The sequence below is a fragment of the Plodia interpunctella genome, chromosome 7, assembly GCF_027563975.2.
Source record: "Plodia interpunctella isolate USDA-ARS_2022_Savannah chromosome 7, ilPloInte3.2, whole genome shotgun sequence".
In the NCBI taxonomy this organism is placed as follows: Eukaryota; Metazoa; Arthropoda; class Insecta; order Lepidoptera; family Pyralidae; genus Plodia; species Plodia interpunctella.
The window spans coordinates 4,390,663-4,416,696 of NC_071300.1; the positions used below are offsets into that span (position 1 = coordinate 4,390,663).

General features: G+C 33.0%; 2 protein-coding genes across 5 annotated transcripts; one reads left to right on the top strand and one right to left on the bottom strand.

The window, feature by feature from the left end:
• Positions 1-432: 432 nt before the first annotated feature.
• Droj2 (DnaJ-like-2) lies at positions 433-8,418 on the bottom strand. Of its 2 annotated transcripts, none has more exons than XM_053747667.2 (8): positions 8,233-8,418; positions 6,745-6,952; positions 5,757-6,004; positions 5,093-5,251; positions 4,341-4,496; positions 3,758-3,929; positions 3,252-3,379; positions 433-2,282 (listed from the first exon to the last, which is right to left on the bottom strand). In XM_053747667.2, the coding sequence occupies exons 2-8, from the start codon at positions 6,941-6,943 to the stop codon at positions 2,118-2,120; spliced, it is 1,227 nt and encodes a 408-aa protein (XP_053603642.1). In that variant the 5' UTR covers positions 6,944-6,952; positions 8,233-8,418; the 3' UTR covers positions 433-2,117. The 2 variants fall into 2 exon arrangements, with proteins under 2 accessions (XP_053603642.1, XP_053603643.1); XM_053747668.1 differs by lacking the exon at positions 8,233-8,418 and adding an exon at positions 7,278-7,296.
• A 3,536-nt stretch (positions 8,419-11,954) lies between these two features.
• Positions 11,955-25,881, top strand: Gpdh1 (Glycerol-3-phosphate dehydrogenase 1). 3 transcript variants are annotated; one of them, XM_053747309.2, is made up of 10 exons: positions 11,995-12,286; positions 12,582-12,759; positions 14,008-14,148; positions 14,477-14,584; positions 16,216-16,362; positions 17,910-18,093; positions 20,022-20,175; positions 21,183-21,275; positions 24,921-24,983; positions 25,546-25,881. In XM_053747309.2, exons 1-9 carry the CDS (start codon positions 12,237-12,239, stop codon positions 24,958-24,960), a joined length of 1,095 nt encoding a protein of 364 aa, XP_053603284.1. In that variant the 5' UTR covers positions 11,995-12,236; the 3' UTR covers positions 24,961-24,983; positions 25,546-25,881. The 3 variants fall into 3 exon arrangements, with proteins under 3 accessions (XP_053603285.1, XP_053603284.1, XP_053603286.1); XM_053747310.1 differs by lacking the exons at positions 24,921-24,983; positions 25,546-25,881 and adding an exon at positions 23,301-24,862 and having other exon boundaries at positions 11,955-12,286; XM_053747311.2 differs by lacking the exon at positions 24,921-24,983 and having other exon boundaries at positions 11,997-12,286.
• The last annotated feature ends 153 nt before the right edge of the window (positions 25,882-26,034 follow it).

Sequence of the window (26,034 nt, forward strand, 5' to 3'; positions counted from 1 at the left end):
ATGTTCTTTAAAAAGTTTAGGGAATATGAAATAAAGTTGCTGGTACGAGACAAAGAAATTTATTCCATACATTTATGTGAATAACATTTGTATTAGACAGAATTTTTAAATTACAGAAACCAAATATAATACTTTCTATAAAAAATTAAGTTCAAGATAGGTTCAGAAAACAAAACTTTGACTCGTAGTTATAAATAACTTATAATAGGACATGTGAAGGGTCAGACTGATGTTAGTCATCAACACATGTATGACGGAAAGAAATAAATTTAGAACATAATGTAAAAGAAATCCACCGTCAAAAACTTGAAAACTAGTTACACATGTATGCATTTCATCTAAGATCGAGGTAAGCAATAACTTACAAACATAAATTATCTAAACAAATAGTAAATCAAAATCACAGTAACGATTTTACTTTTCACAGTAACGAATTCACTTTTCGCCAATGGACCCCCGTGGAGTGCTATTATATAAAACTAATTTACTCAAGCATTTCACCCTAATATTAAACTAGCTTAATTTTAGTTTTTTATTGTATTTTTGTTGCCCACGTTAAGCATCCAAGTGTATTTCTACCTTGTTATTTAGTTATAATTATTGCTTTTCGGTTAGTAACAGTAATTTACGCAATTTGTGAAATAGTTTGGCTGTTTGACATAGACAATAGACATTTTATGGTTCATATCAATAAATGAACAGTCCTATTTGATGAAAATGTACATTACATTTCTAAATTATGAAAATAAAGTAGTAATGTGTTATATGCCAATCATAAATCTCCTATTTGAGAAAATAGATCCAATTAAAATACTTCACAAGCAAAAGTCATTAACATTCTTATCCCTTTCTAACAATTGTACTAGTAGCAAATTAAAATAATAAATCCCCAATACAAAATCAATATCTGCAATAATTATTCGTGCAATAGCTTATCATTCCTTGTCTTATTATAATAGTATATTGAAACATAGCTTATGGAAATTTCTAATACTTTTTAAGGCAGATAATACAAGGTCAAATACCCTTTGACGTGCTGTAGAGAAATAGAGCAGAATAGAGCAAAATAAAAAAGTAGAAAACGATTTTTAATAATTAACTAATTACCGGCGACTTTATGACTATTGCATATATATTTTTTCATATGAATGAATTTTCGTACATATTCTGGAAATCTGCTCATTGTTTCCGGCTACAGCTCTGGATAGCTTTAATCTGTTTGGCAACGCATAAAAGTAGCGAGTATTCAGCCTTTAATCTGTTACGGGTATGTGCGGTGGAAGTACGACTGAAAAAGGTTGAATATGCGCGACATTCGGGACCGATCTTCATCCGAGCCGAGATGTGTTTTTAGATAAATTCTTTATTGTACTAATTTTGTTTTATTCCAATGTGATTGTATTACAAAACTGAATTGTTTGTTGAAATATATATCTGTTTTTCACTCCGACGGAGATTAGTCCTTATAAGTCACGTGGACGCGCTTTAACAGATGGGTCATAGGCATAATTATCATTAATAAGTATTCGTAGTAACGAAAGCAATAAGCACGTATGTTCGAAGGATTTCGCACAAGATGTGGTGTTTTTAAAGATTCGCGTCGTATGTGGATTCCTCTGAACATGTACAATTCGCGCCAAGAGATTTGACGAATCTATGGTTTGCCCGCGTAGTAGACTTAGCTGTAACCTGCAGCCTTTACTATTTCATAGAAATCAGTTTAGCAGCCTAACCGTGAAAACGAGACAGACAGACTTTTGTATATTAGTATCCTTACCTTATAGGTAATATTAGTATCCTTACATATTATAAAACAAAGTCCTCTGCCGCGTCTGTCTGTTCGCGATAAACACAAAAACTACTGCACGGATTTTCATGCAGTTTTCCCCAATAGATAGTGTGATTCCTGTGAAAGGTGTATGATTTATTATGTTTTTACCCGAGCGAAGCCGGGACGGGCCGCTAGTAATTTTATAGATTTCTGTATTGCAAGTCCAACCAATTTTTTTAAATCCATTTGAATAGCCAATCGAGAACAAAAAATACTGGGAGACGCACTTATCGTTCATGAATAAGTAAATTATTTCGAAAAAAATAGTGTGTCGGGGCCGTATCGCCTAGCTGGTGGCGCACTGCACGCGGTTGACGCCGGGCGCGTCGTCGTCGTCGCTGGCGGCCCCGAGCCCGGCCCCCCCCCCGGCCCCGCGTCCGCGTCGTCGCGCTTCCTGCTCCGGGTCCAGCTCCAGCAGCGTGCACTCCTCCGCCAGCTCCGGGATCTCGATCTGTGTTATTCCCGAGGAAAGATCAAGTACGTGAATACTAAGTTTATATTTAAATTATATTAAATATTTATTCATTCATTTATTGAGGCGGCGGTGAATGTTCTATAGGCAGAATGACTTCACTGATATCGATTGAGTTGGTACTTTATTGAAATAAAATTATCAATAATTTTCAAGATTATTTTGGAATTGATAACGATTAACTTATTTAAATGAATCAATGTCCAATGTTCAAATACGGACCCATCCACCCTATCAGCAATAACTAAGAAAAGAATAAAAGAGTTTGGCGCTTTAGAATATATATTTTTTTTATCTTTAAATATATATTTCTGCTAACGTAGCTAAAGGCCAAAAATATGGATTAACAAAAAAGATATTTGATACAAATAAGAATGTAGATATATCATTATACAAATTCTATAGCAAGATTCAACCCTACTTGTCACCTCTGCATATTGGCAGGCGAAGTGTTTACGTCATTCATTGCTTCGATATTTGGCACAGGTGTACTACTGCATGACGTAATGTTATAAGTAAACTTCCGGCATTACACTCTATAACTACCAAGGCCATAACCAAGTTTATAGTGCCCGCCCACGGTTCTGTCCGCATTATTTTCGCAAGAAAAATTAGTTTATCTTACTCCTGGATAACGTCAACCAAATTTTGGTGGAAAATCCAGATTTTTTACTCTAAAAATTCAAATTCTATTCAAAATTTTGCTCTGCCTATAAACATCTGACAATGCTGCTTCTCGATATCTGAGCTAAGTTTGTGCTGATTTTTATCTAAATTTTTGCGTTTCTCTATCTCAAAGCAAAGGGTTCGCTTTCCTACAGTAAATTTAATGTTTCTTTATTACAAACAAAAGTACAATCTTTTATATTTATGATATAAGTATAGATCTACAAAGAGTCCAGTTATCAACAGATACAAAATAGGAAATAAAAAATAAAGATAACTTACCCTAGGCCGAGGTGGTAGGCAGTTCTCTAGAGCAGGAACAACTTCAGGTGGAATGCGATTGGGGAAATTAACTAGGAATTGTATTATCAGTTGGCCTTTCTCAAACGGATTTTTGTACATTGGCATGCCTAGAAAAAATAACAAATATCTCATTTACATAAATACAAACAGGTAAAAGCAAAGTAAATAAACTTTTCTTATTTTTATAAAATAATTTAATAAGCAAAAGTTTATAGTATACTTTATTTAGCATAAAGATGTTGTTTTCGTTATTGTAAATAATGAATAGTATTTAAGAAAAATACAACTTCTATATGATTGTGTGTTTGTCTGTCAAAGTTAATTTGATCTGAATTTACTTAAGTTATCAAACTGAAATTGAATAAAATATTTTAGTTAAACTGTAGTTCAAATTAGAAACTAAAGTTTAGGTGACTTATGACTATTTATATAAAATCTGACACCACTGTCAACAATGACACACTCAAGAAGAATTAGAAACTTACCCTCATTCAATACACACTTGACTTCACCATGCTTGGTCACTTCGCCCGGCATGACCGTAATGACAATGTCCCTGTCGTCTAACGTCCTGATCACTTTTTGGAACCCACACAGCGCCTCCACCAACTCTATATTCAAGCGCAATATAAGATCATTTCCTGATCTTTTGAATACCTGAAATTATATTTTTAAATTGTTAAAGATATCATAAGACTTATACACTTCGGGTAGATAGAGTAAAATTTGTAAAACTGTATGTTGATATTCCTTATCGGAATTGAGATTAGTGTTAGGTTGCAAGCTCATTGCTTGTGACAATATTATCCAATTTATAGCCCTTTCTGAATGACATATTGCATTTTTTCCACAGATTGCAAAATGATTCCCTCTTGCACTCTCTTGAATGTTCTGTGGCATGATTTTTTAATAATACCCAGATTACAGACCTTAATGATGGCATTATTATTGTTTCCCAACCGAATCTTTTTCGGTAACAAAACGCAGGGCTGAAAATGTGTGAGCTTAAGATTTTGGTTCACTCACACTAATGCTATAAAAAATATAATTTAACGCTAATTTACTTACGTCATGTTCCTTTTCATCCAAAACAATAATCAGATCACCGGGCTCCAACTCGGGTTCTTGGTCACCCTCACCACTAAACACAATCTTCTGTCCGTCAGTCATACCCTTATCAACATGCACCTCCAAAATCTTCCGATCGCGAACCGTTTTACGACCCTGAAATTGTAAGTGTTATACAAATGATTAAATATGTAAACTACCAACACAATGGATTTACTAACGAGCCTATCACGTATTATTGCATATATTACAACAGTGGAGGATGTAAAAGTTGTTCTTTGAACTGAAGTAAAAAATGACAAACAAATAAAACTACTATTAATCATTATAGCGCCAAAGATAAATAATTACGCTAGATTATACAATTATTGGACCATCAATTTCAGACTTTTCTACTCATATATTATTTTTATTTTTTGTGGGTAAATAGAACTAACATTTAGGATTAAAAAATCTAAATAAGAGAACAACTAGACGGATGAAGAGTGCTGTCTGATAGAGACAGAGGCTTCAATTCCTATTTGATTCCTGAATTTTTTCATCTCATTATTATTTTCAAAATTAAATGGATAGATATGATAAGAATTTATATACAGACAAGTCCATCAGTTAAAACAGGCACAAGATCGTATTGCCTGGAAGTACCTCATCAAGAGAGCCACAGCTACAACCAAAAAAAAACGTAGAATGTTTTTTTTTTCTTTCGAAAGCAACTCTGGCTGGTTGTAGTCTGTAGATGTAGGTTAGGTTACCTGGCACACTTTGCAGCGGTCCTTGGGGTCAATGATCTCGCGCTGGCCGCGGCACTCGCTGCAGACGGTCTGGTTCTGCTGGATGATGCCGGGCGCGATCTGCTGGATCTGCACCTGCATGCCCGTGCCGCGGCACGTCGGGCACGTCTGCACCGACCCCTGATACAATACACACATTTTCTTATTATATTCATTGTGGATGCTCAGGATTAGATTTTCCTGGACAAGTAATGTGCCACAGCTTTGACGGTGGCTACATTAAATCATCACGAGTACAAGAGTTAGGGTAAGATAAGTGGTCCATAGTTTATAACTATTGATTAGTTATTAATAGGGTATCAGACAGTGACAAGAAGGAAAGCTGTAAACAAGATTCTTCTCATATTATTGACTGATTATTATTGTTGTATTATTTATGTATCTCCTAGAGACAACAAACACCAGTTTCTCATAGGCGATAATTGTTAAATAATTTTCTTTTTACCAAGACTTAACTCTAAACTCTTGTGAAAAAAAGGCAAGCTAAATCACTGTACAACTTTGTAACAGCTGGTGATATCATGGTAATGACAGACTTAAAAAGACCTGGTTTTGTGATTCACCCAGAGATCAGATAGAATCAATTTCGTCTCACTAATAAAAAAAAATATTCAGAAGAAACTACCTTCTTTCCACCACGTCCTTCACACTTATCACAAATGACGTTTTTCTGTAACGCTAGCTTCCTCACAGCGCCTCGATACAGCTCCTCCAGGGTGACGGACAGTTGGTGGATGACGTCCTTGCCCTTGCGCTCGCGGCCGCGCCGCCGCCCGCCGCTGAAGCCGCCTCCGAAGAACATGTCGAACAGGTCCATGGGAGACGAGAAGCCGCTGGCGCCTGCACCGCCCCCTTTGAGGGCTTGCTCACCGCCTGTATAAATAGGGTAAAATTTTCATGAGTGTAGAGAAAAGTTTAAAAATTGGTTCCCTTGTTTAAATTCATGACCCATCAACACCATGTGAGCAGATACCACCACCACCTCTCCACCATCCTATCTCTACTGACATTTATGGCCTAACATAAAAAATCAGATCTTCAGTCAAACTAATTAAAATTGCACTGCTTCATGAATTTTATTTTTCTTCTATTTCAATCAGATTGAATATTTTTTGTTGAAAATATGGCTAACAATTCAAGCTCTCAAAACTTGTTGGAAGGGATGATTAGCCTGTATTTAAATAAAAATATTTCATTATGACTATCATATTATGACAGTATGTACAGTCTATTTACAGAACATCAAGTTACCCTGTATGAACATGGCGCGGTTATAGCGCCGAGTTGCAACGAATTTGGGTAGGTTGATGTGCTGTTGACTGTACCTATGTATGGTCAATTTCATAATACTACTATATTATTATAAATGCGAAGTTTGTGTGGATGTATGTGTCGCAAAATCTACTGGACAGATTGTTATGAAATTTAGTACACAGGTAAAATATATCCTGGAATAACACATAAGCTACTTTTTATCCCAAACTTCTCAAGGGAGCTAAGCCTAGGGACACATTTCATATTTATATAAATTTCATGATGCTATTCGCCAATATTTTTTTTATTAATAATCATTCATTGAGAATTAGCAACTTACAATTTTGTTTAAGTCTTACCTTGGTCATAAATTCTCCTTTTTTCTGGGTTTGAAAGAACTTCATAGGCCTGTGAAATCTGCTTAAATCTTTCGCCCTCATTGGGATTTTTGTCAGGATGGTACTTGAGAGCTAATTTCCTATAAGCTTTCTTCAGTTCATCTGTAGTACAGTTGGGTTTCACACCAAGGATGTCGTAATATGTAGTTTCCTTCACCATTTTCCCAACCTGTTGGGATGAAAAAGTTAATTATATTTACATGTGCCTTGTTATCTATTCAGTTAAAAAATATATTTCTTTCTGGGAATCGGATCTCACATTACAATAATTAATTTAATTTCATTGTATTTATTTTTACCCTTGGACTTTACAGCTGTAAAAATAAGGGGGAGATCTATGCCCAGCAGTGGGACATGTCATCATTAAATTAAACTCACATAATAAACTATACATGCTATAATAGTCCTCATAATTTTCCTACACCTAAATGAATTGGTTCCAAAATTCATAATGTTATGAATAGGAAGAAGGTTTAATTTATAATTAAACTCACATAAAGGTGAGTTTAGACCATGCAAGTGAATGCTCATTCTATCCCCACTGTGACGGCTGGAACATCACACTTCTGTAAAAATGTCTAATTGGGAGATCTACGGTGATTAATGAAATAAAGCATATATAAAAATATATCTGGCAAATAAAAGTTTTTTGCTTCCTATCTCTCAATAGAAAACACTTCTATTTACAGAAAGTATGCTATTTATATTATACATTAGGTAGGTACCTACATCATAATGACACTTTAACAGCATTACATTTGTTTAATAAAAAACAAATTAGCACAGACAGTATGCATGCTATTAAAATAAGTATTGTAATCAACAGTGTTCATGAAAAATCAATAACAAAGCAGTATGTACCAACAAATTAAAAAATATTTATGTACCTCAGTTAAGGCATGAAGATTGTAGATTATAGGCTGTGTGTTAATTTTTTTATACAAGCCATTAGCTTGCTTATTTGATCACTTTGAGCTCATAATTAGTATGGATATTTATCTACTCAAGATTAGCAAGGTGGCAAATCTATTCAAAGCCCTGAATGCAATTTGGAAAGTTCTAGCAGCTCATTCAAATTAGCTTTCTTAAACTTAAATGCAACATGCAAAATAATAAAAATGCAAGTTTGTGCTACTTTTTGAATTACCTACCTAAAAGATACGTTTCTGATAAAGTAAAATTCTAAGAATTAAATTTGTTATGTTTACTATAATTTTGTTCACTCGAGTTTTCTCGTAATATCTCATTCGCCATTATCAATTAATACTAGCTACAGTACTTGATAAAATTGAATCCCATTTTTATATAACTAATTACTTATTTCAAGTAGGTACCTACCTAGGTATACCTATTTTACTATAATCTGCAAATAGGAATTATACACGCAAGGCAATGATTTTTTGGTTAGATACTATTCAACATTTTTGAGACACTTGTGCAATAACTTACCTGCCTAGAGTATGTGAAAGAATACAATTAACGTTTCAGGAACAGTAATTATAATCACAATGATGCAGTCAATCTGCAAAAAATCTAGCAGCAAAATGTGCTGATTGACAAAAAGACACCGCTAGAACGCGCAACGCAGAGAGCACCGTAGAGTCCGTAGAGTAGAACCGTCAAATAACTAATGACGTTTCTAAAAAATACAGCGGGATGAGAATGTCAATGGAAAACGTGAAACTTCGAGAAAATTCTTTAAAGGTCGATTTACATTGATCAAACTACTGTATCCAACGACTGGATTCTCATTTCTCACTGGATACGTATACAGTCTGTCAAGAAAAGGGATTTTTATAGAACTACCCTTTTTTGGCATTACAATACTAAATAAAATTGGTACAGTCAATCAAAAATCAAATCAAATCAGTCAAGAATGGTTGATATGCACTCAGTGTTGCCAGCCGACAGGGAGACAGTGCCCTCATTTATATTCTTCACTTTCTTGACAGACTAACACGTTTCAGTCCAGTCCAGTGCTGTCTCCAGGATCCAGCGCTGGATCGGAATAGAGCACGATTAGAGAAAGAATACTAGACCACGTCATATCTTTCATTTTGCTTATGCAAGAAATATAAATGCGTTGGTAATAGAAAATTCACGCATAAAAACGTGGAAAAGCGCTAAAAGCAAAGCGCGCTTTGTCTCTTCCTTTTGTACTTTTACAAGAATAAAATCTACAATGAAATGTCAATGTCAAGACTTTGACATTTCTGTTACGTACATTTAAAACACAAACATTTACTTACACTTATTAAAACAAAATCTTAATCAAAGAGTAAATTAATATAAGGGGATCTTAATAATCTACAACTGCCATCAGTTGAAGATGATTAAGATTTTGTTTTAAGTGTAAAGGTCGCTACCATTAGCGCCGGCAAGGTTGTTACATGTAACTACAAATATAAAAATATTTCTTTGATCTTATATGCATGTAACAAGGTTATCATTCAAGATTAAATGCCGGGCACGGTTCAGCCACAATCTCGGGCACAAGTCGTCTTTCAAAGAGTAAATTAACTATATTATGTCGTCATCGAAGTGACATTAGATAGGATGCGCTTAGGGATGACGAAATATATCGTCCATGTCGATTATTACCTACTAACTATTATGGAATAATAAGTGAAAAATTTAAGTAAGTACCTACTGAAGTCTATACTTTCAGTCGTTACTTATTTTAATTTTTATTTTTCAATAATAATCAATACTATCGAAACTATCAATAGTATTGCTGCCTACAGAGCTATCGATAGTTTTGCATACCATCGATAGTATCAAACGTGACGATTATGCAAAACTATCCCTAGTAGGTATTAGTGTTGTCGCTCGATAGTTCACTATCGATAGATGTGTACAAGCAATAGTATCAATAGATTTATCGATAGTATAAATAGTGTCGATACTATCGATAGTTTCGCTATCGCAAATACTATCGACACGCAATAATACTATCGATAGTTTTGAAGCTCAATATCGATGCTATCGATACTATTGGTAAAAAGTATCGGTAGCATCGATACTAGTGCTGCTGAATATTCCAATAACAATCGATACCATCGATAGTAACAATACTATCGATAGTAATTGAAAGATATTGGGCTTCAATACTAACGATACTATTTACAGTATTGTAGTATATTGATACTATTGTACAAAACTAAGCTATCGATACTATCAATAAAATAATGGACATAAACAAAACATATAAACTCATGCATACTAATTAAGAAAATTTTGATGAAAGAGATATTGAGTAACATTGCTTTACTATATAACAAATTACCGAATAGTATAAAAATGCCAAGAGTACAAAAACATTTTAAAAACGTACATACTTAGTACTAACTACATTCGTCACAATTTTACTTCATTTTTTCAGATATTAAGATTTCTTATATACATATTCATGTACATAAGATGTATAAAGTTACGAATAATTATTTGTAAAAAATAAATAAATAAAATTGAAATAAATATTTTTTAAAAAATTTAAAAAAAAATCTAAATATTAACCAATACTTATATTTACGTAATAAAATATTTAAAAAAGAAAAAATAATAAGAAATAATACATTACAAAAATAGCAAATACCATAATAACAAGCTGAGACTCTTATCGTAACAACTTAATAACTCCGTGCGTTAGTCCATCTAGTTGCGCTTATCTTTGTAACAACACGAACACAATACATCGCTGCGTACCAGTGTTTAGTGAGCTGCCAGGTTGTGATGATTGCCTTACTACCCTACTTATTTTGTAGTTAACTTGCTTATTAGCTTGTTTTATAGAATGTATGTATAAAAAAAATACTGTATCTTGCGCGCAACGACAACTTTGTAAATCCTTTTTTAGTTTAAGCCATAGATTGTAAGTTCTCATGTAAGTGAATGTTTTCTTATGAGAATAAAAATGTCTTTAACCCGAAATCATCTATAGTATCGATCGATATATCGATATCATAGATGATATCCGAGGTCAACTATCGATAGTTTCAGCAACACTAGTAGGTACCTATTATCGGTAGTATTACAATAAATAATAATAAATATTACCGATAAATTTATCAGAGTATTGTAATTTATCAATAGTTTTACCCCAGAATGATAGCCATTCTATAGACCTATCGACAGTATGACTTTGTAATTTTAAACCATTATTTTACATGCTAACGTGGCCTTTGGGTCTTATGACCTGAGGTCTCTGTTAATTCCGAAAGGGATGAAGACGTGATACTATGTATGTGTAATTTTATTTAGTTTTAAAAAGTACCCTTTTCTAAAAGTACCAGAGGTGCCGTGCCATCGTGAAAACGCGCGTATACTAGTGTATACTATAACAAGACCACACAAAACAACACGGCTTTATTATGGAACTTTGGGCAATATAGGTGTGTAGTAATTTATATAAGAATGACCTGTGTATCGGTATAAAAGTTAAGGTGAAGAGATAATAAAATCCTGGAATACTAACACTTGTTTTATTCACTGCATAAAATTCACAATTATAATGTTCACAAAATTTACGTATTATCTATTCGGTATAAAAATCGAGCGAGCGAGTTGAGGCGAGTGTGTCTAATGAAATTGATGCTTACAACGGAACCAAAATATATTTGCAAGAGTAAAACACCAACTCACTAAATTATATCTCATTGCTGTCGCACCAACTTCGCACTGACTGGTCACCCTCGTCAGAAAAGGATGCACGAAGATTTCGAGGCTCTCTTTCAGTACGCGTTTATAGTCATAGTGAACTTTCCAGTTGTACGGAGAATGTCGTAACACGTAACCGTGACCGGCCCATTGCATCCAAGTGGATGACATGGTGGATGTTTCTATTTTTTGTTCGTTAATTTAGGCCATAAAAAATATTTCCTAACCACACTTTAGAATAGGGGCCCTATTCTATCTCTGTTATTTATAAAAAAGCTAAAATATGTTTTATCTGTGTTTCCTTATAAAGTACGATAGGGAGAAAACATGTTTTAGCTTGAGTACCTATGTTTTAACTGTTTTATATGAATAACAGGCATGGATTTAGTACGTTGTGGGAATATGTTCCGAGAAATATGCAATGGGAATATGTCGCATTCACATATGTGATTATGTCACTGTCTTCTGTCTGTCACCTCACATGTGGCCTGTCATATCTGCATCTGTCATACAATCAAAAATTTCAAGGCAACTGTCCACTCCCGGCGGCTCGCCCCTCGCCTCTGTTTTCGTCTCGCTCGTTCGTTGTAAATCAAACCAAGCAAGCAAGTTCTTGTTTGTAGGGCTGGTTATTGTATTGATAAACGTAATGAAGTTCTTATCATCTAGCTAAATTCGCAGTTTGGTATATCACGGTGCGGAGCGCCACTCGTTCTTCACTTCCACCAGTCGTTAAGTGCAGTGAATCGTGGGCTGACGTATCCAGTTGTATCTAATTACACATTTTGGTGTTTATAATGGCAGATTTACCTAAGAGCAGGGTTTGCATTATAGGATCCGGAAATTGGTGAGCTCTTTTTTAGAAACTTTATATATTGCTAACTAATAGTCTACTACTAGGTACTAGTCTTTAATTTGATCGAATATCTCGACGATATGTTCTTGTTATGAAATGATGACATAACAAGATTCCTATTTCTTACAAGTATTATGTATACCATACGTATAATTAACTATAATTACCTATATTTAAAATTCGGAGAGAAACCCGATCAACACTTTGATAAAAGATACATACTTAAAAAATGTACTTTATTTTAAATTTCTTTTTTGATTATGAGATATTTCTATTTTTAATTCAGGGGTTCAGCAATAGCAAAAATTGTTGGAAGAAATGCAGCAAGACTCCCTAACTTTGAAGATAGAGTCACCATGTGGGTGTATGAAGAAATTATTGAGGGCAAGAAACTGACTGAAATAATCAATGACACCCATGAAAATATCAAATATCTTCCAGGACACAAGTTGCCCCCTAATGTTGTAAGTATAGTTTATCTCTCATTTAGTTACCTTCTCAATTTTGGGTTTTTGTTAACTTTGCAGAATTCTAAAGTTTTGAATATATAAATAATACAAACATATGCAATAAATATAGTTTTTTTAATATGATACCTACTTAATAAAAATCAAATGTCTAGATCTAAAGCTTAATTATAACTTTTTACCTCCTCATTAGATGAACACTGCTTTTTATGAGAATAATAATAAGTTAACTCACTCAACAAGTGTCAATTCTACTTTAAATATTTTTCAAATAATAAATTTTGTATTAATGTATCATATATTGTGCATTCATAGTTTCTGTATTTTACTGCTTAAACTCATTTGAATAATGTGCATTTGAATGTTTTTTGTTTTCACAAATTGGACATAAACAAAGCTTTGTATTTAGATTGTAAACTATTGTTTACTTTTAATTGCATAGGTATGTTCTTGCACTTGTTTAAGTAAGATACTTGAAACTTGTGTGAGGCTGAAGGCACCCAGCCTCACACAAGTTTCAAGTATCTCATATACATTTGCTTAATCATTTTATGTGGTGAGAACACAAATATTGTGTGCATCTTATTTAGATTGATGTTTTACAACTGGAAAATACTCATAGGCCTGATTGAGAAATTATACTTGTATAAGTTCAAACAAATTGTTTTCTATCAGTGAAACTTACTTTAGAATCCCTTTAAATGAAAAAAAAGAATAATTATGTACTATAACAAAACTTTAGATCCTCTATTTCATACATATGTCTATAAAAACTCTGGTTATACAGACATGACAATTGTCAAGGTGCTGGCAATGAGTAGTATAGCATGTGTGATCATTATATTTTTGTCTTACTTCCATATGAGATCTGTTTCACTGCCAATGTCAACCATCAATTATACAACCACAATGCTTAGGGCTAATTAGTAATTGTAATTTGTAAAGACAAAGATAAGAATTGTGCATTTTTTGAGTATTACTATGATTTCAAATCAAAAGGCCAATTCACCGTTTTAAGTTATTACCAGAAGGACAAGTAGGAATTTGTTCAGTATGAAGTTTTCAAATATATAATGGAAACCATCATTGTGACATATGATTACTTACTTTTGTAATCTGTGCGAGATAAGATAATTTTTATTGATATTTATGGAGAAAAACTATGGAAAAGTACAGTTACATAATTTTTTATTGATATTTGTGGACAAAATCTTTGGAAAACTGCAGTCAATTACGTATTTTTAGGTGGCCGTTCCTGACGTAGTGGACGCAGCGAAAGACGCCGACCTCCTTATCTTCGTAGTTCCCCACCAGTTTGTAAGGACTATTTGCTCCACACTTTTGGGTAAAATTAAGCCCACTGCAGCAGCTCTTTCATTGATTAAGGTAATTTTAAACAGCAAAAACATTTATTGTTTATTCAAATGTCACATGGCGGTTTTTCCCAACCTATATGATAACTAGACTTATTGCCGATCTTGTAGTTGCAATGCCAATATGTTCATCCTATTATGTGCCTTATTTCGTATTTGATTTTGTGTGTATTATATGCATACTGAGAAATAAATGAGAATAAATTTTATTTTAGCTTACTTTAGAATTAATTAGATCATGCTTTAGTAAGACTTTAAGTTAATTATAAACAAGATAAGACTAGATAAACATAGGACATGAAGCTAATAAAAACCTTTACAATATGTTTCTCAATCTGTAGGGATTCGACATTGCGGAAGGCGGTGGCATTGACCTAATTTCGCACATTATCACAAGATGTCTGAAAATCCCTTGCGCAGTGCTAATGGGTGCCAACATCGCTTCGGAGGTAAGCATAACTAGGTACAGTCAACACCATACCCTAATTTATAGCACATCATAACCAAATTCACTACAAATGCGCCTCAATTACTGCGGCATAAAGGTTAATGCTGGGTAACTTGAAAAGCGGTCGACTGTACGTCAATACAAAGTTAACTGGTAATGATATAGCTATCTAGTAATTAACAGTAAATTTTGAAGACTAAATACTTAATACTCCAAATAAATAGTAAATGTTGTGATGTATTTTAATTGATTATGATAAGCCCATTTCCCGATAAATTTTAAAGGTGCAATTAAGTTCATGAGTCTTATCATTACATTTTTATGTTTAAAGTTTTTTGTAGACGAAAACATTCTCGTTTTAATGAAAGTTTTTCCTATAATTTATAAATAACTACGCACGCAGCTCTTTACCGCGTGAATATAGTGGGCGACCTTGAGCCGTGGCGCGTATTATACAGTAACTATGCGAGACGATAAGATTGGATCTGTGGTAAGATAATGAAACGAATGGTAGTCTAGTATCTATCATTAGTAGAATAAATAGGATAATAAAAAAAATTAATGACTAGAGGCATTAATTTTTGTGGGTACCTATAGAATTTTTAACATGCCTTTAAAAAAGTTTAACGAATTGGTAACTACTTTAAATCTGTAAAAATAGGGATAAAAATAGGTCTGAAACCAACATCCAAGTTTAATATAAGTTTTTTTATGAATAAAATCTATAGTCTATAGTATAAGTAAGTAGGTAATGATTACCATGAGAAATTAATTACCGTTTGGCAAATTCCATGTGCCCTTACAGATAACAGCAATGAACGATCGCTAATCTTATGTAACAACTATAATAATGAGTTTGCGTGACCTATAGTCATAATGTTACGCTCATTAATTTGACATCAATTAGCAAAAAAAATACCAATACCATCACTTATGTTTTGATAAAGTATATTCTTATCACACAATAATTAAGTTAGGTTTAAATTTAAATAGTTGTATTAGCAGTTTTTATAATATTGTTGAAACAAAAGAATAAGGTTTTAATTGATGGTAAAATTTAAAAACTTTTGCTCACCTTTCGACAGGAAATATTACAGTTGTTAAGTTTTTAACAACAAGTTTTTAACAAAAATTTCATGTTTGACACACATTTTTATTGTCGTCGAGAGATCTTGTTGCATTACGCGTGACAAAAAAATCGTATCCATATATTAAACAATTGAGGAGTTCCCTAGTCTGGAGCCAATCCTAAGTGTACAATGAGGTCGTGCTTATTATTATATTGCATTGTCATAAAAACTGAAGGGATGTAGTGAGCGTAGCGCTACATCGCTATGGTGAAATTCGACTTGGAAAATTTATTTACAGACGGACAAACATCGAGACAGAAGAAACTACATAAAAGCTTGTAATAAATGAGACAACTACAAATAAAAAATGGTTATTAGGTTACATTAAAAAAAAATTACATTCTACAAGTTGCAAATCTGATAAGCATTCATGTTCTCACAACTAAAAAAAGAAAATGCTTATTGCTTACTAGAACAAGTTCTCCTTTTGTATCCCTCTTTATTAAATTATTCTGTCTTCAACAGAATATAAATAAAAATTTCATGTAATTATATTAATCAGGTGGCTGATGAGAAATTCTGCGAGACAACTATCGGTTGCCGCGATGTGACTCTCGCGCCGATGATGCGGGACATCATTCAGACGGAGTACTTCAGAGTGGTCGTGGTTGACGATGAGGATGCCGTCGAAATCTGCGGCGCTCTCAAGGTAAATTCGTACTAGTGATGGATAGTACGTATTTACATAGTATAAAGTAAAGTTGCTTCCTGCTATCAGTCTGTCCGTCAGTATGCTTATCTAAGCATACATATGGACAGACACTATCTATTTTAAAAACCCGCATTAAATTCCATTGCGTAGCACTGAAGATCTATTCAATGCTACACACGCAATGGATTTTAATGCGGTTTTCAAAATAGTGTGATTTCTGAGGAAGGTTTAGGTATATAATTTATTATGGCAACCCGAGCTAAGCCGGGGCGGCATGCTACTTAATATGAATAATATAACAATCCATACTATATAGTCATGTCCACATTTCCATACGAATGTACCTATAAAGATAAAATATTATATTTAGTTTTTTGTTAGTTACCTGAAAAACGACTAGACTATATAGTATACTTATATTTTTAGCGGTATTTTTATTTATAAAATTGAGTTCTTCTCATAGGCGATGGGCAAGCAAGCTATCAGTATGAAATTATTATTATTATCTATCGCTGTTTATTTCCTTGTTGGTATCTATGTATATATTGTATAATCAACGATTCTTATAAAATACTATGTCACTCCAGCTGTCCAACAACCTCCACACCAAAAATTACCTCCATTGTTTTGAGAAATAAGGACAAACAACAAACTTTCATATTATTTATATGAAAGGGAGTGTCTACTCATTGCCACATTACCTACTTTAAATTGCACGACAGCTGTTATAGATTGATTGTAATAAATGCATATCTATCGCAAAAGCCCGCAATGAACTATTCGATCAGTTTTATCTTTCGTAGTCTAAATAGTGTACCTACGTACGACGATAAGGTGGAAGCGTAGGTTTATCAATATTTTATTAATGCTAGTACTTACACTATGTAATAACACACAAGTATAACTGATTCGATCGAGCATGCATTTTAAATAACATGTTATTTACTGGTTCACGTGTGTTCAATATTATTGAAACCTTACCCTAACCTTTGGTATAAAGAAAATTACCATATTTTAATTGTTGCATAGAACTCCAAATGTTCAAGCAACAAATTAGCTTATGGCGTGCAATTTAATTTTAAAGTATTTTTGTAGGTATACAATATATGACGTCATTGCGATATCTGCAAGATTGAAGGTCGCAATATAGTCACGTGAATGTCATTTGCCGCGTCTGCAAAAACAATAATTGTATTGTACGTACGTACATACGTCACCTCTTGGTCGTATTTTGTATTCAAATTCCATTTACAGTTTGTTGACACTATTATCAGTAGCCGACGGTTAATTTACGTAAATTAAATACATTATGTCACTGACATATGTGTTAGCAAACACACGTAAATTATGTATGAAAACTTACAAGTTAACACATAAGTACAGACACGAGATACACAATGTTTCTAAGCTTCAATAGCAAAAAAACAGACAATGTCCACAATAATTCATACTAGTTTAAAAGATGATTAACTATTCATACACTGATGCAACACAGATGCCATTTTGCCATCTTTAAAAAAATATATTGTGTTTATATTACGCAGAACATAGTAGCAGTAGGCGCCGGCTTCGTTGACGGTCTCGGTTACGGTGACAACACGAAGGCGGCCGTCATCAGGTTGGGGCTCATGGAAATGATCAAATACGTGGACGTGTTCTACCCCGGCAGCAAACTCAGCACCTTCTTCGAATCCTGCGGAGTCGCCGACCTTATCACTACATGCTACGGTGAGTTTTTATTGCAGGCACGAACTTTCATTCCGTCTGTGTGAATTTCCCACGGGAGCACTTTTTTCCGGGTTGAAAAGTGCTATATGTCCTTCTCTGTACTCCTAATTATATGGATGTGAAATTTCAAGAGTAAATCTCGAAGATGTAACAATGAAACTCACTTTTGCAATATAATATTAATTTGGGTTTAATTTATTAAGTACATTTTATCACACATAACGTGATGTAAACAGACGTGATAATAGGTACATATGTATAAATTTCCCATGGTGTAGGCAGAGAATAGGGATTTCCATTTCCACGATGTTTGCAAATCTCTCGATTTCTCTACACGCGGCACTCTTTATACAAGTTCACGGAAGATGACTTTTATTCCCCGTATGCTTGCAAATTAATTTTGCTTTCTGAAACAATTGTCGAAAAAAAACAATTTTATCGTTACGTCATGAGATTTTTTACACAATGGAATAGATTTTCATTAACGGTAATTTTACTCCAAAGCGGAATTAAAATTTTGTTACAAAATACATGTTATTTTTAGCGAAATACTATTCAACTCTAAAGAAGTTTATCAAGATTGAAGTCCAAGCTTATAATAATTAGGTCGATTGTTAGGTCTAGATTTCATTCAATTAGAGCGATAATTTGCCATGTCATTTATTAATTAACTAGGACTATGGACTTTGCATTTAACCTTTAGTATACAACTAGTTAATCATTCGTTTGTTGTATCGTAGGTCCTTTATCAGAATTATTTTTTTGAAGCGGTGGTGGTGTAATGGTTAAGACGCCCGTCTGTGGATTGAAAGGTCCCAGGTTCGAATCCTACTCGTGCCGCATGAGTTTGTATACCAATCTGACTCATGTATGTATAGTAGTTTTCATCGACCACCACTTGCTTCCGGTGAAGGAAAACATCGTGAGGAAACCTGCACACTGGTTGATTCTTATTAAGGGGCAGAAGGCAATGGTAAACCATTCCATTAATAATGCCAAGAAAGTTGTTGTGTGTTTCAATCCACGTAATAACCACGACTCTCAGCCATGAGGACTATGAAGAAGATTTTTTTGTCATCAATACAATCGCGTGATACGTTATTGTGTTAATTGGGATTGGTCCAAGTGTAACAGATATAAAATGTTGTTATTTTATCGAGTACTTGTATAAGTACCAGTACCAGTTTTCGTAACGTTAATTTATTATAGTGGTGTGATGTTTCGTCCTAGAATCGGACCACTCCCGTGCATGTCGTACGAGGCGACTAAGGGACACACAGCCTAGGCAGCTGATAGGCAACAATAGCATTTCTAAGGCGGCCGGTTGGAAAATCAAAGCTGAATCTTCAAAATTTAACGCAGTTTTTTTACACTGACCCCGGGAAACATGCAGAGAATTTATTATAATGATATAGATTCTAAGAATGAGGTACATGTTTATTACATATACATCTCATAGAAAATGTAATAAATTGTTAATCGCTCCTATGTCACAGCCCTTGGTCTATTACCTACAAGCTGTTTAAAATAGATCGTTTGCATTTGCAAAACTACCCTTTATCGATTGGTATAGGTGGATGTAGGTAACTTTTCTTTTCAGATTTCGTCTAATAAGGATATTCTTTTAGTCTAAACACACATTAAACTATCTAGCTACACTTATTAATATTCGAGTTTGAAACCACTTTAGCTGTTTATCTATATTCTAGCCTATCAATTTGTGCCGCAGGTTATCATTATATCTACATCATGACATAAAAATATTACAATATGTAATATGTTATTATTAGATACTATTACAATACGTGATATTGTTATCTTAAGTATATGAAATAAAAACAACATTTTCGTAAACAATATTATATCCATAAGAAAAATTTTTTTTGCCCTTAAATAATTAGTGTGAAACTATAATTGTGATTTTGAAGGTGGCCGAAACAGGCGCGTGGCGGAAGCATTTGTAAAGACGGGACGTTCCATAAAAGAGCTCGAAGATGAGATGTTAAATGGACAGAAGCTCCAGGGGCCCATCACGGCCGAAGAGGTCAACCATATGCTCGCCAACAAAAATATGGAGGGCAAGTAAGTAAATTTTGCCTTTTTTCTTTTTTGTTCACTTAACAAATAACCCAGATCTAGCTGAACCTTGAAAAGGTTTGCATATGTTTCCTTTATGGGATACTCATAAAGGAAACATATGTAAACCTGCATTGTTTAAAAAAATACAAAATTTTTCCACTCCATTTAAAAAACGTCATGTCTGAATTTCAGGATTTTTAATCCGAGTAAATTTTACATTCTTGAATTTGAAATTTGTTAAATTTGTTTGGTTTGCTTGTCGAACTGTTTGAAAATAATGTAATCGTAACGATATGTCACGTCACGTTACCTTTACCTTGTAAGCTATTTTCAACTATGCTATTGTGTTACGTAATAACACGCTTTGGCTTATATCCATCCATGTGATAGTGAAGGCCGCTCATTTTTTGATAATTATGTAGGTATCTATCCTATATATATATATATATATATATATATATATATATATATATATATATATGAAAATAATGTAAAATAATATATATAAATTAAGTATCCAAAAACTTCAAATTCAAAATAATTTATTTGCACAAAAACAGGGTACAGGAGATTTAGGAGGAGATATATAATTTGAATTTGAAAATTAATTACGAGATGACACACATGACACTTTTCTTTTTGAATGTTAGTAAGGTCATGTTTTTTATGTAAATTTTATGTCAACGCATATTGCTATTACCATAAAGTGATTTGCAATTTCTAAAAATAATTTTTTGCTTTTGTGATAAAAAAGCATCGACAAAATTAAATTTTTGCACCCGTAAAAAGGTGGGTAAGGGTAGGTAGTAGATAATTTTTTTTAGTGAACCTTTGGAGACCTGATGAGGGGCACAAATAAAGACCGTGGCAAATTTTATTTCGAAAATTATTTAATGAATTTCATGTGGCAATCAAAATGATGGACTCGACGAAGAAGTAATTTTTTACTGTAGACGTGTTCTGAGATGATTATGATTTAAAGGAATATAATTGTGTTGCTTTGTTTTTAGATTCCCTCTGTTCACGGCAGTATACCGCATCTGCCGAGGCGAGCTGAAGGCAAGCGATTTCATCGACTGCATCCGCAGCCATCCAGAGCACATGTAAGACCCCGCCATGCCATATCCGCTTCCTGCCCAGCTTACACCATAGACTAGAGCCTATTAACGTATGATTTATTTCTAGAAATGACTCAAGATTTCCTACCAGCCTGTCACACGACTTATTCAAATAGTTTTTTTATACAAATATTTTAATATTTCATTGAGATATCATCATCAGGCTATATAATAACACTTTGCTTGGGCCATTTCTAATGAAAAGATTTTTAAGTAGAGTAGAGCTATTAACTTATTGTGTACATAACATTATACGTATGTTTATTTTACAGGGTGCTAGTACTTAGATAAGAATTATTATGTATATCGAGGATGAATTTGAACATTGACTGCATTTTTTTTCATTTAAAATGAGAATATGTTTTGGATATACCTACGCTGTTATTTGACGACGTTTTTTAGAATGGTTTCTTTCCCGAAATTTATTTTTTATAATTCTTTATTTTATATTAATATTACTTATTTGTAATTGTTATATACAAATAAAATTTTAATTTTTTTTAAAGTTTCTAAACTACGCCGTCAAACGTAGCGTTATGTTGTCGGAAGTTATTTGTCTATCGTGATCTTGCTGTGGTGTCAGGAGCAAAAGTCCTTTACCTTCTCCTGCATATACATATATTAGTAGAGGACCATCAAAAGTGTAGTACGTAATGTTTAACGTAATTTTGTTGCCATTTTGAAGATGTGAGTGCTTTAGCGCGAGTTTTTCTTTCGAACTCGATCGTAAAAACTTCGCAATGAGATGCGGTCTACCAACCACATTGCGGCTTTGTCGTCGCGTCGCGGTATTGTGGCTCGATTTCAATGCGAAAAGTTTCGACGATCGCGTTCGAATTGAAAACTCACGCTAAGAACTCTGCAGCCATATTATTCATGTGTTCATAGACAGTAAATAAAGCATGTATAAAAATATTGTTACCGCTGGCAGCCGTTGAAGTATGTGTTACATGTTGCTAATATCGAATACATAGATGATTGTAGTTTTATCTCCGTTGATGTATTAACTGTCAAATTAGTTCACGAATTTAGCCACTACGAGTTTGTTATCTTATTTTAGCATCTGAGTAAATGAACATATTGAAGTGGTGGTCGTTGAGATAACGTATATTGATGTTGTGAAGTACAATGTAGGTGCTAAGTCGAGAATGTAGTAAATAATATACTTGTATGTACATAATTTGAGTAATATATATTTTAAGACTTTCCCTTGTTTTTCAAATTGGCACATTTTCTTCAAAACATTGTATCTTTAAGCCAGTCAGTAATTTTAATAAAATTATGCATCATATTTTTCTTTACTAATTTAATCCTTTTCCAATGCTTCCGTACATTTGTTTGTTCATTTTGCAGATTTGCACCTAAGAATATCAGTATATACTAAAGAAATGAGATCAGAAATCATGAATAACTCGACGCGTTGTTTTAGCATTTTTATACTTCTACATATTGTATATTTTTTGTTATTGTTTTATTATATATATGTGCATGTTATATTGTTATGCCTTTGTCTCTTGTCAATAAACATCTTGTCACGGGAACGGTTGCCTTTGCATTTTAGAGTAAAAATTTCATCAAGCATATACGATTTGTGTACATTTTACCATCTTTAGAAATGACATTAGAATTCAAACATATCTAGGTTGAATTTCACGAGCTTTTGAACGCGGCGTATCCGATTTATTTCATTAGTGTCCGACATTTTTTTTGAATCTTTTTTAAATAAAATTAACACAGTACCAGTACTTTACTTGTAAAATTAAATTGATTACTGTGTATGGTACAACTTAATAAACATTAATGAGAGCCCGCGGCGGAGTTCAAAACGCTTGTGAAATTCACCTTCTATCGATTACTACATTCGATAACCTAATTAAAGTATTAACTCTTGGGAATCTGTTATGGCATACTTATTTTATCACAAAAAATATATATCTGACCTAGGAGTAATCAATTCTACACAAATGAAAAAAGTATTAAATAAATAATATGATTTGACTAATATTCTAGGAGACAGCCGTCGCCAAAATGTTCTCTGTGACCGGCGTGGCGTGCCTCAGTGCTTGCCCTCACCTCACAACTGTCACATCGTCTGCTGCACACTCCTCACTTGTCGTTATCAGAAACAGCAATGTATATGTTGATGATCTTTATGAGCCAATTAACGAAACCATAATTTATTGCGATAAGAGGTCATGACCCTATCACGACTATGGAAACGTGTAATGGAACGGAACATTTTCGGGCCTAAACTTAGGCGATTTTATCTTGGTTTATTTAGGTATAGCTTGCTATCTAAAAAATTTACAGTGGCAATTCTAACACACTTATTATGTAATAAAAACTTTTAATTGGTTTTAAATATTGATCTCAATGAAGTTAACATTTAAAACATAATAATAAGTCCCAGAAATAAAGAATTGTAAAATTATTTTAACTAAAATCACAGCTTACATAATTTACACTTCTGATGACCTCTGCGTAGTGAAGTAACATCACCAATTTTCTCTTGTCATATAAATTATGGTTTCCAAAAGGTATGATAAGATGATCGCTGTTTAATTTTGGTTAGTTTATCGTCTTCTATACAACGTATAACATGGACGTCTTTAATTTATGAATAAAGCAACCTTACAAAATCTAGTGTTATTTGATACATATATCTAAATTATGTACTAATTACAATTATACGTTGTTAGAAGACGGATTCCACTTCATTATTTTATGCACATGATATACGTGTTATCAGTAAAAAAATCATTGACGATTTTTGGAGATGAGCGACATCGAGCCATCTATTTTTTTTTATTATGGCCGCTGTTGCAAAATATGATGACGGTTATTATATTGTGCATGTCTTTCAGTTTATTGATTCATATGTTATAATCACAAAACATCTTGTAGAGAATTTTTGTCAATGTTGAACAACTTCTAGCATACGCATTTATGCTTATTTTTTTCGTAAGTCTACGATGTTTTAACAATGTAAGTGTACTCCTAATTAAGTGTTCAGTTGTTTTTTCAAGTTTGTTGATTTGTATTTCATATTAATTATCATATTTCCAAACACTTGTTTTAACATGTAACAGGTAAACTGGTTGATTTTAACTGCATGTTATTTTGTTATTTTTATGTGAGAAAATGGATTTAGTAACGCTAGTAGAAAATATATTAATATTGAATGACATTTGGAGATATTTTTTGAAAAAAATAGAGAATATTAATTTAATGCTGACGCTGAGTTAGTTATTTTGTTTTAATAATTTTGTCGATTGTGCAACATACAACATACGAGTAATGATACAAGTCATATTGTTGCGAGAGGAAGAACATTACTTGTGTTTTATGAAAATTTAGCCATTAGGCCTAGTCAAAAAATTCCTAAGTCAGTCTCGCGTACAACTTTTGTTCACTTTAATTTAATTAGTAATTAACACGGGCTTTGTAAATTAATAGCATTACTAATTTATCGATAGTTGTATGTTTAACTGTCATGTCACCCACCAGATTTATGAATTAAAATAGTTTCATACTACATGAGGTTTCATAATAAATCATTCAAAACGACAGAAGCTTCGGGTAATTATTTCGCTCATGTCGTTTTTGTGATCACATAGCCATTTGTTTCAGGATACGGATAGTTAGAAAATCACATTGCTGTATAAGCTAAATTTTTGAGGAAAAATACAACAGGTAAGCTAAGGAATTGGAGAACGGGCTTGAACTTTGACTTCTATGATGAAAATATGTTTAAAAAGGAACATACAATTTTATCTATGGCAAAGACATCAATTTTACATATTTGCAGCTTATTATATGTGATTATAGAGAATAATAAAAATAGTACGATACCTAAATCTAGTTGAGTAGATAATTCGATATTAAATCACCATCAATAAAATTATAAATTTACCGTTATGTAAGTATCATAACATATTAAAAACCAGTTGGTTATCATTCTGCGAAGCTTTGTCACTTTCCATGCAGCCTGCATAGATTAGACATAGATTAGAAATTGTGATTAACCTATAGGTAAGTATCCACCCACGATATTAATCCTATGTCATAAATTTTTATGCAAACAACATTAGCTCATTTTATCTTTACATTACGTGTAATAATTGCGTAATTTACGTTTAGTATATGACGTTTAAAAATATATTTTTTTAAAGTGGTATTCTTTCCTTCAATGTAGGAAATATCTAAGTCTAATTATAAAAATGTGAGCAATAATTGCTATTTCTTCTCTTTTCAGGTTGAAAGTATAAACCACGACTTCATAATATGCTGATTGACCAAAGAAACTATGTGACTTGTATTCCCAACGATTAATACTAGAAGTTGCAGTATTTCTTTATTTCCACCCATCCAGTCCATCTGTATAATATTTCTGGAAATTTTAATATATTTAGGGCAGCTCAATCTGTGTTATTAACGATTATTTATGTTATAGGTGCAATCTCTGGATTTTGATATATCTAGTTTGCTTATATGCAATGCACAGTAACAATATTTGTTAATAGTAAATTAGTTTTAATTAATAGATAGTACAACTTAATTTTAAAATAAAATATTTTTTGATTCAATTTAATTTTTTTTTTCATTTCCAATGTGCTGTAGTTATTTTTAGGTAGGTTTCAAGATCCATTGACACTTACACCATGGTGTTAGTTTTTAATCACCAAATCATACGGAAAAACAATTGTATTAGGGCCAAAGGACCCAAATACATTAAATCTATGTC

What these genes read in the sequence shown, in the direction of transcription:
- Droj2 (XM_053747667.2), bottom strand. Translation starts at nt 6,943, where the DNA reads ATGGTGAAGGAAACTACATATTACGACATCCTTGGTGTGAAACCCAAC. An exon ending in AAGGAGAATTTATGACCAAG is followed by an intron (nt 6,005 to 6,744) that starts GTAAGACTTAAA and finishes CTATTTATACAG; the next exon opens with GCGGTGAGCAAGCCCTCAAA. An exon ending in GCCTACCACCTCGGCCTAGG is followed by an intron (nt 2,283 to 3,251) that starts GTAAGTTATCTT and finishes GGAATAACACAG; the next exon opens with ATCGAGATCCCGGAGCTGGC.
- Gpdh1 (XM_053747309.2), top strand. Translation starts at nt 12,237, where the DNA reads ATGGCAGATTTACCTAAGAGCAGGGTTTGCATTATAGGATCCGGAAAT. An exon ending in CCTTATCACTACATGCTACG is followed by an intron (nt 18,094 to 20,021) that starts GTGAGTTTTTAT and finishes GTGATTTTGAAG; the next exon opens with GTGGCCGAAACAGGCGCGTG. An exon ending in CGCAGCCATCCAGAGCACAT is followed by an intron (nt 21,276 to 24,920) that starts GTAAGACCCCGC and finishes CATTTGTTTCAG; the next exon opens with GATACGGATAGTTAGAAAAT.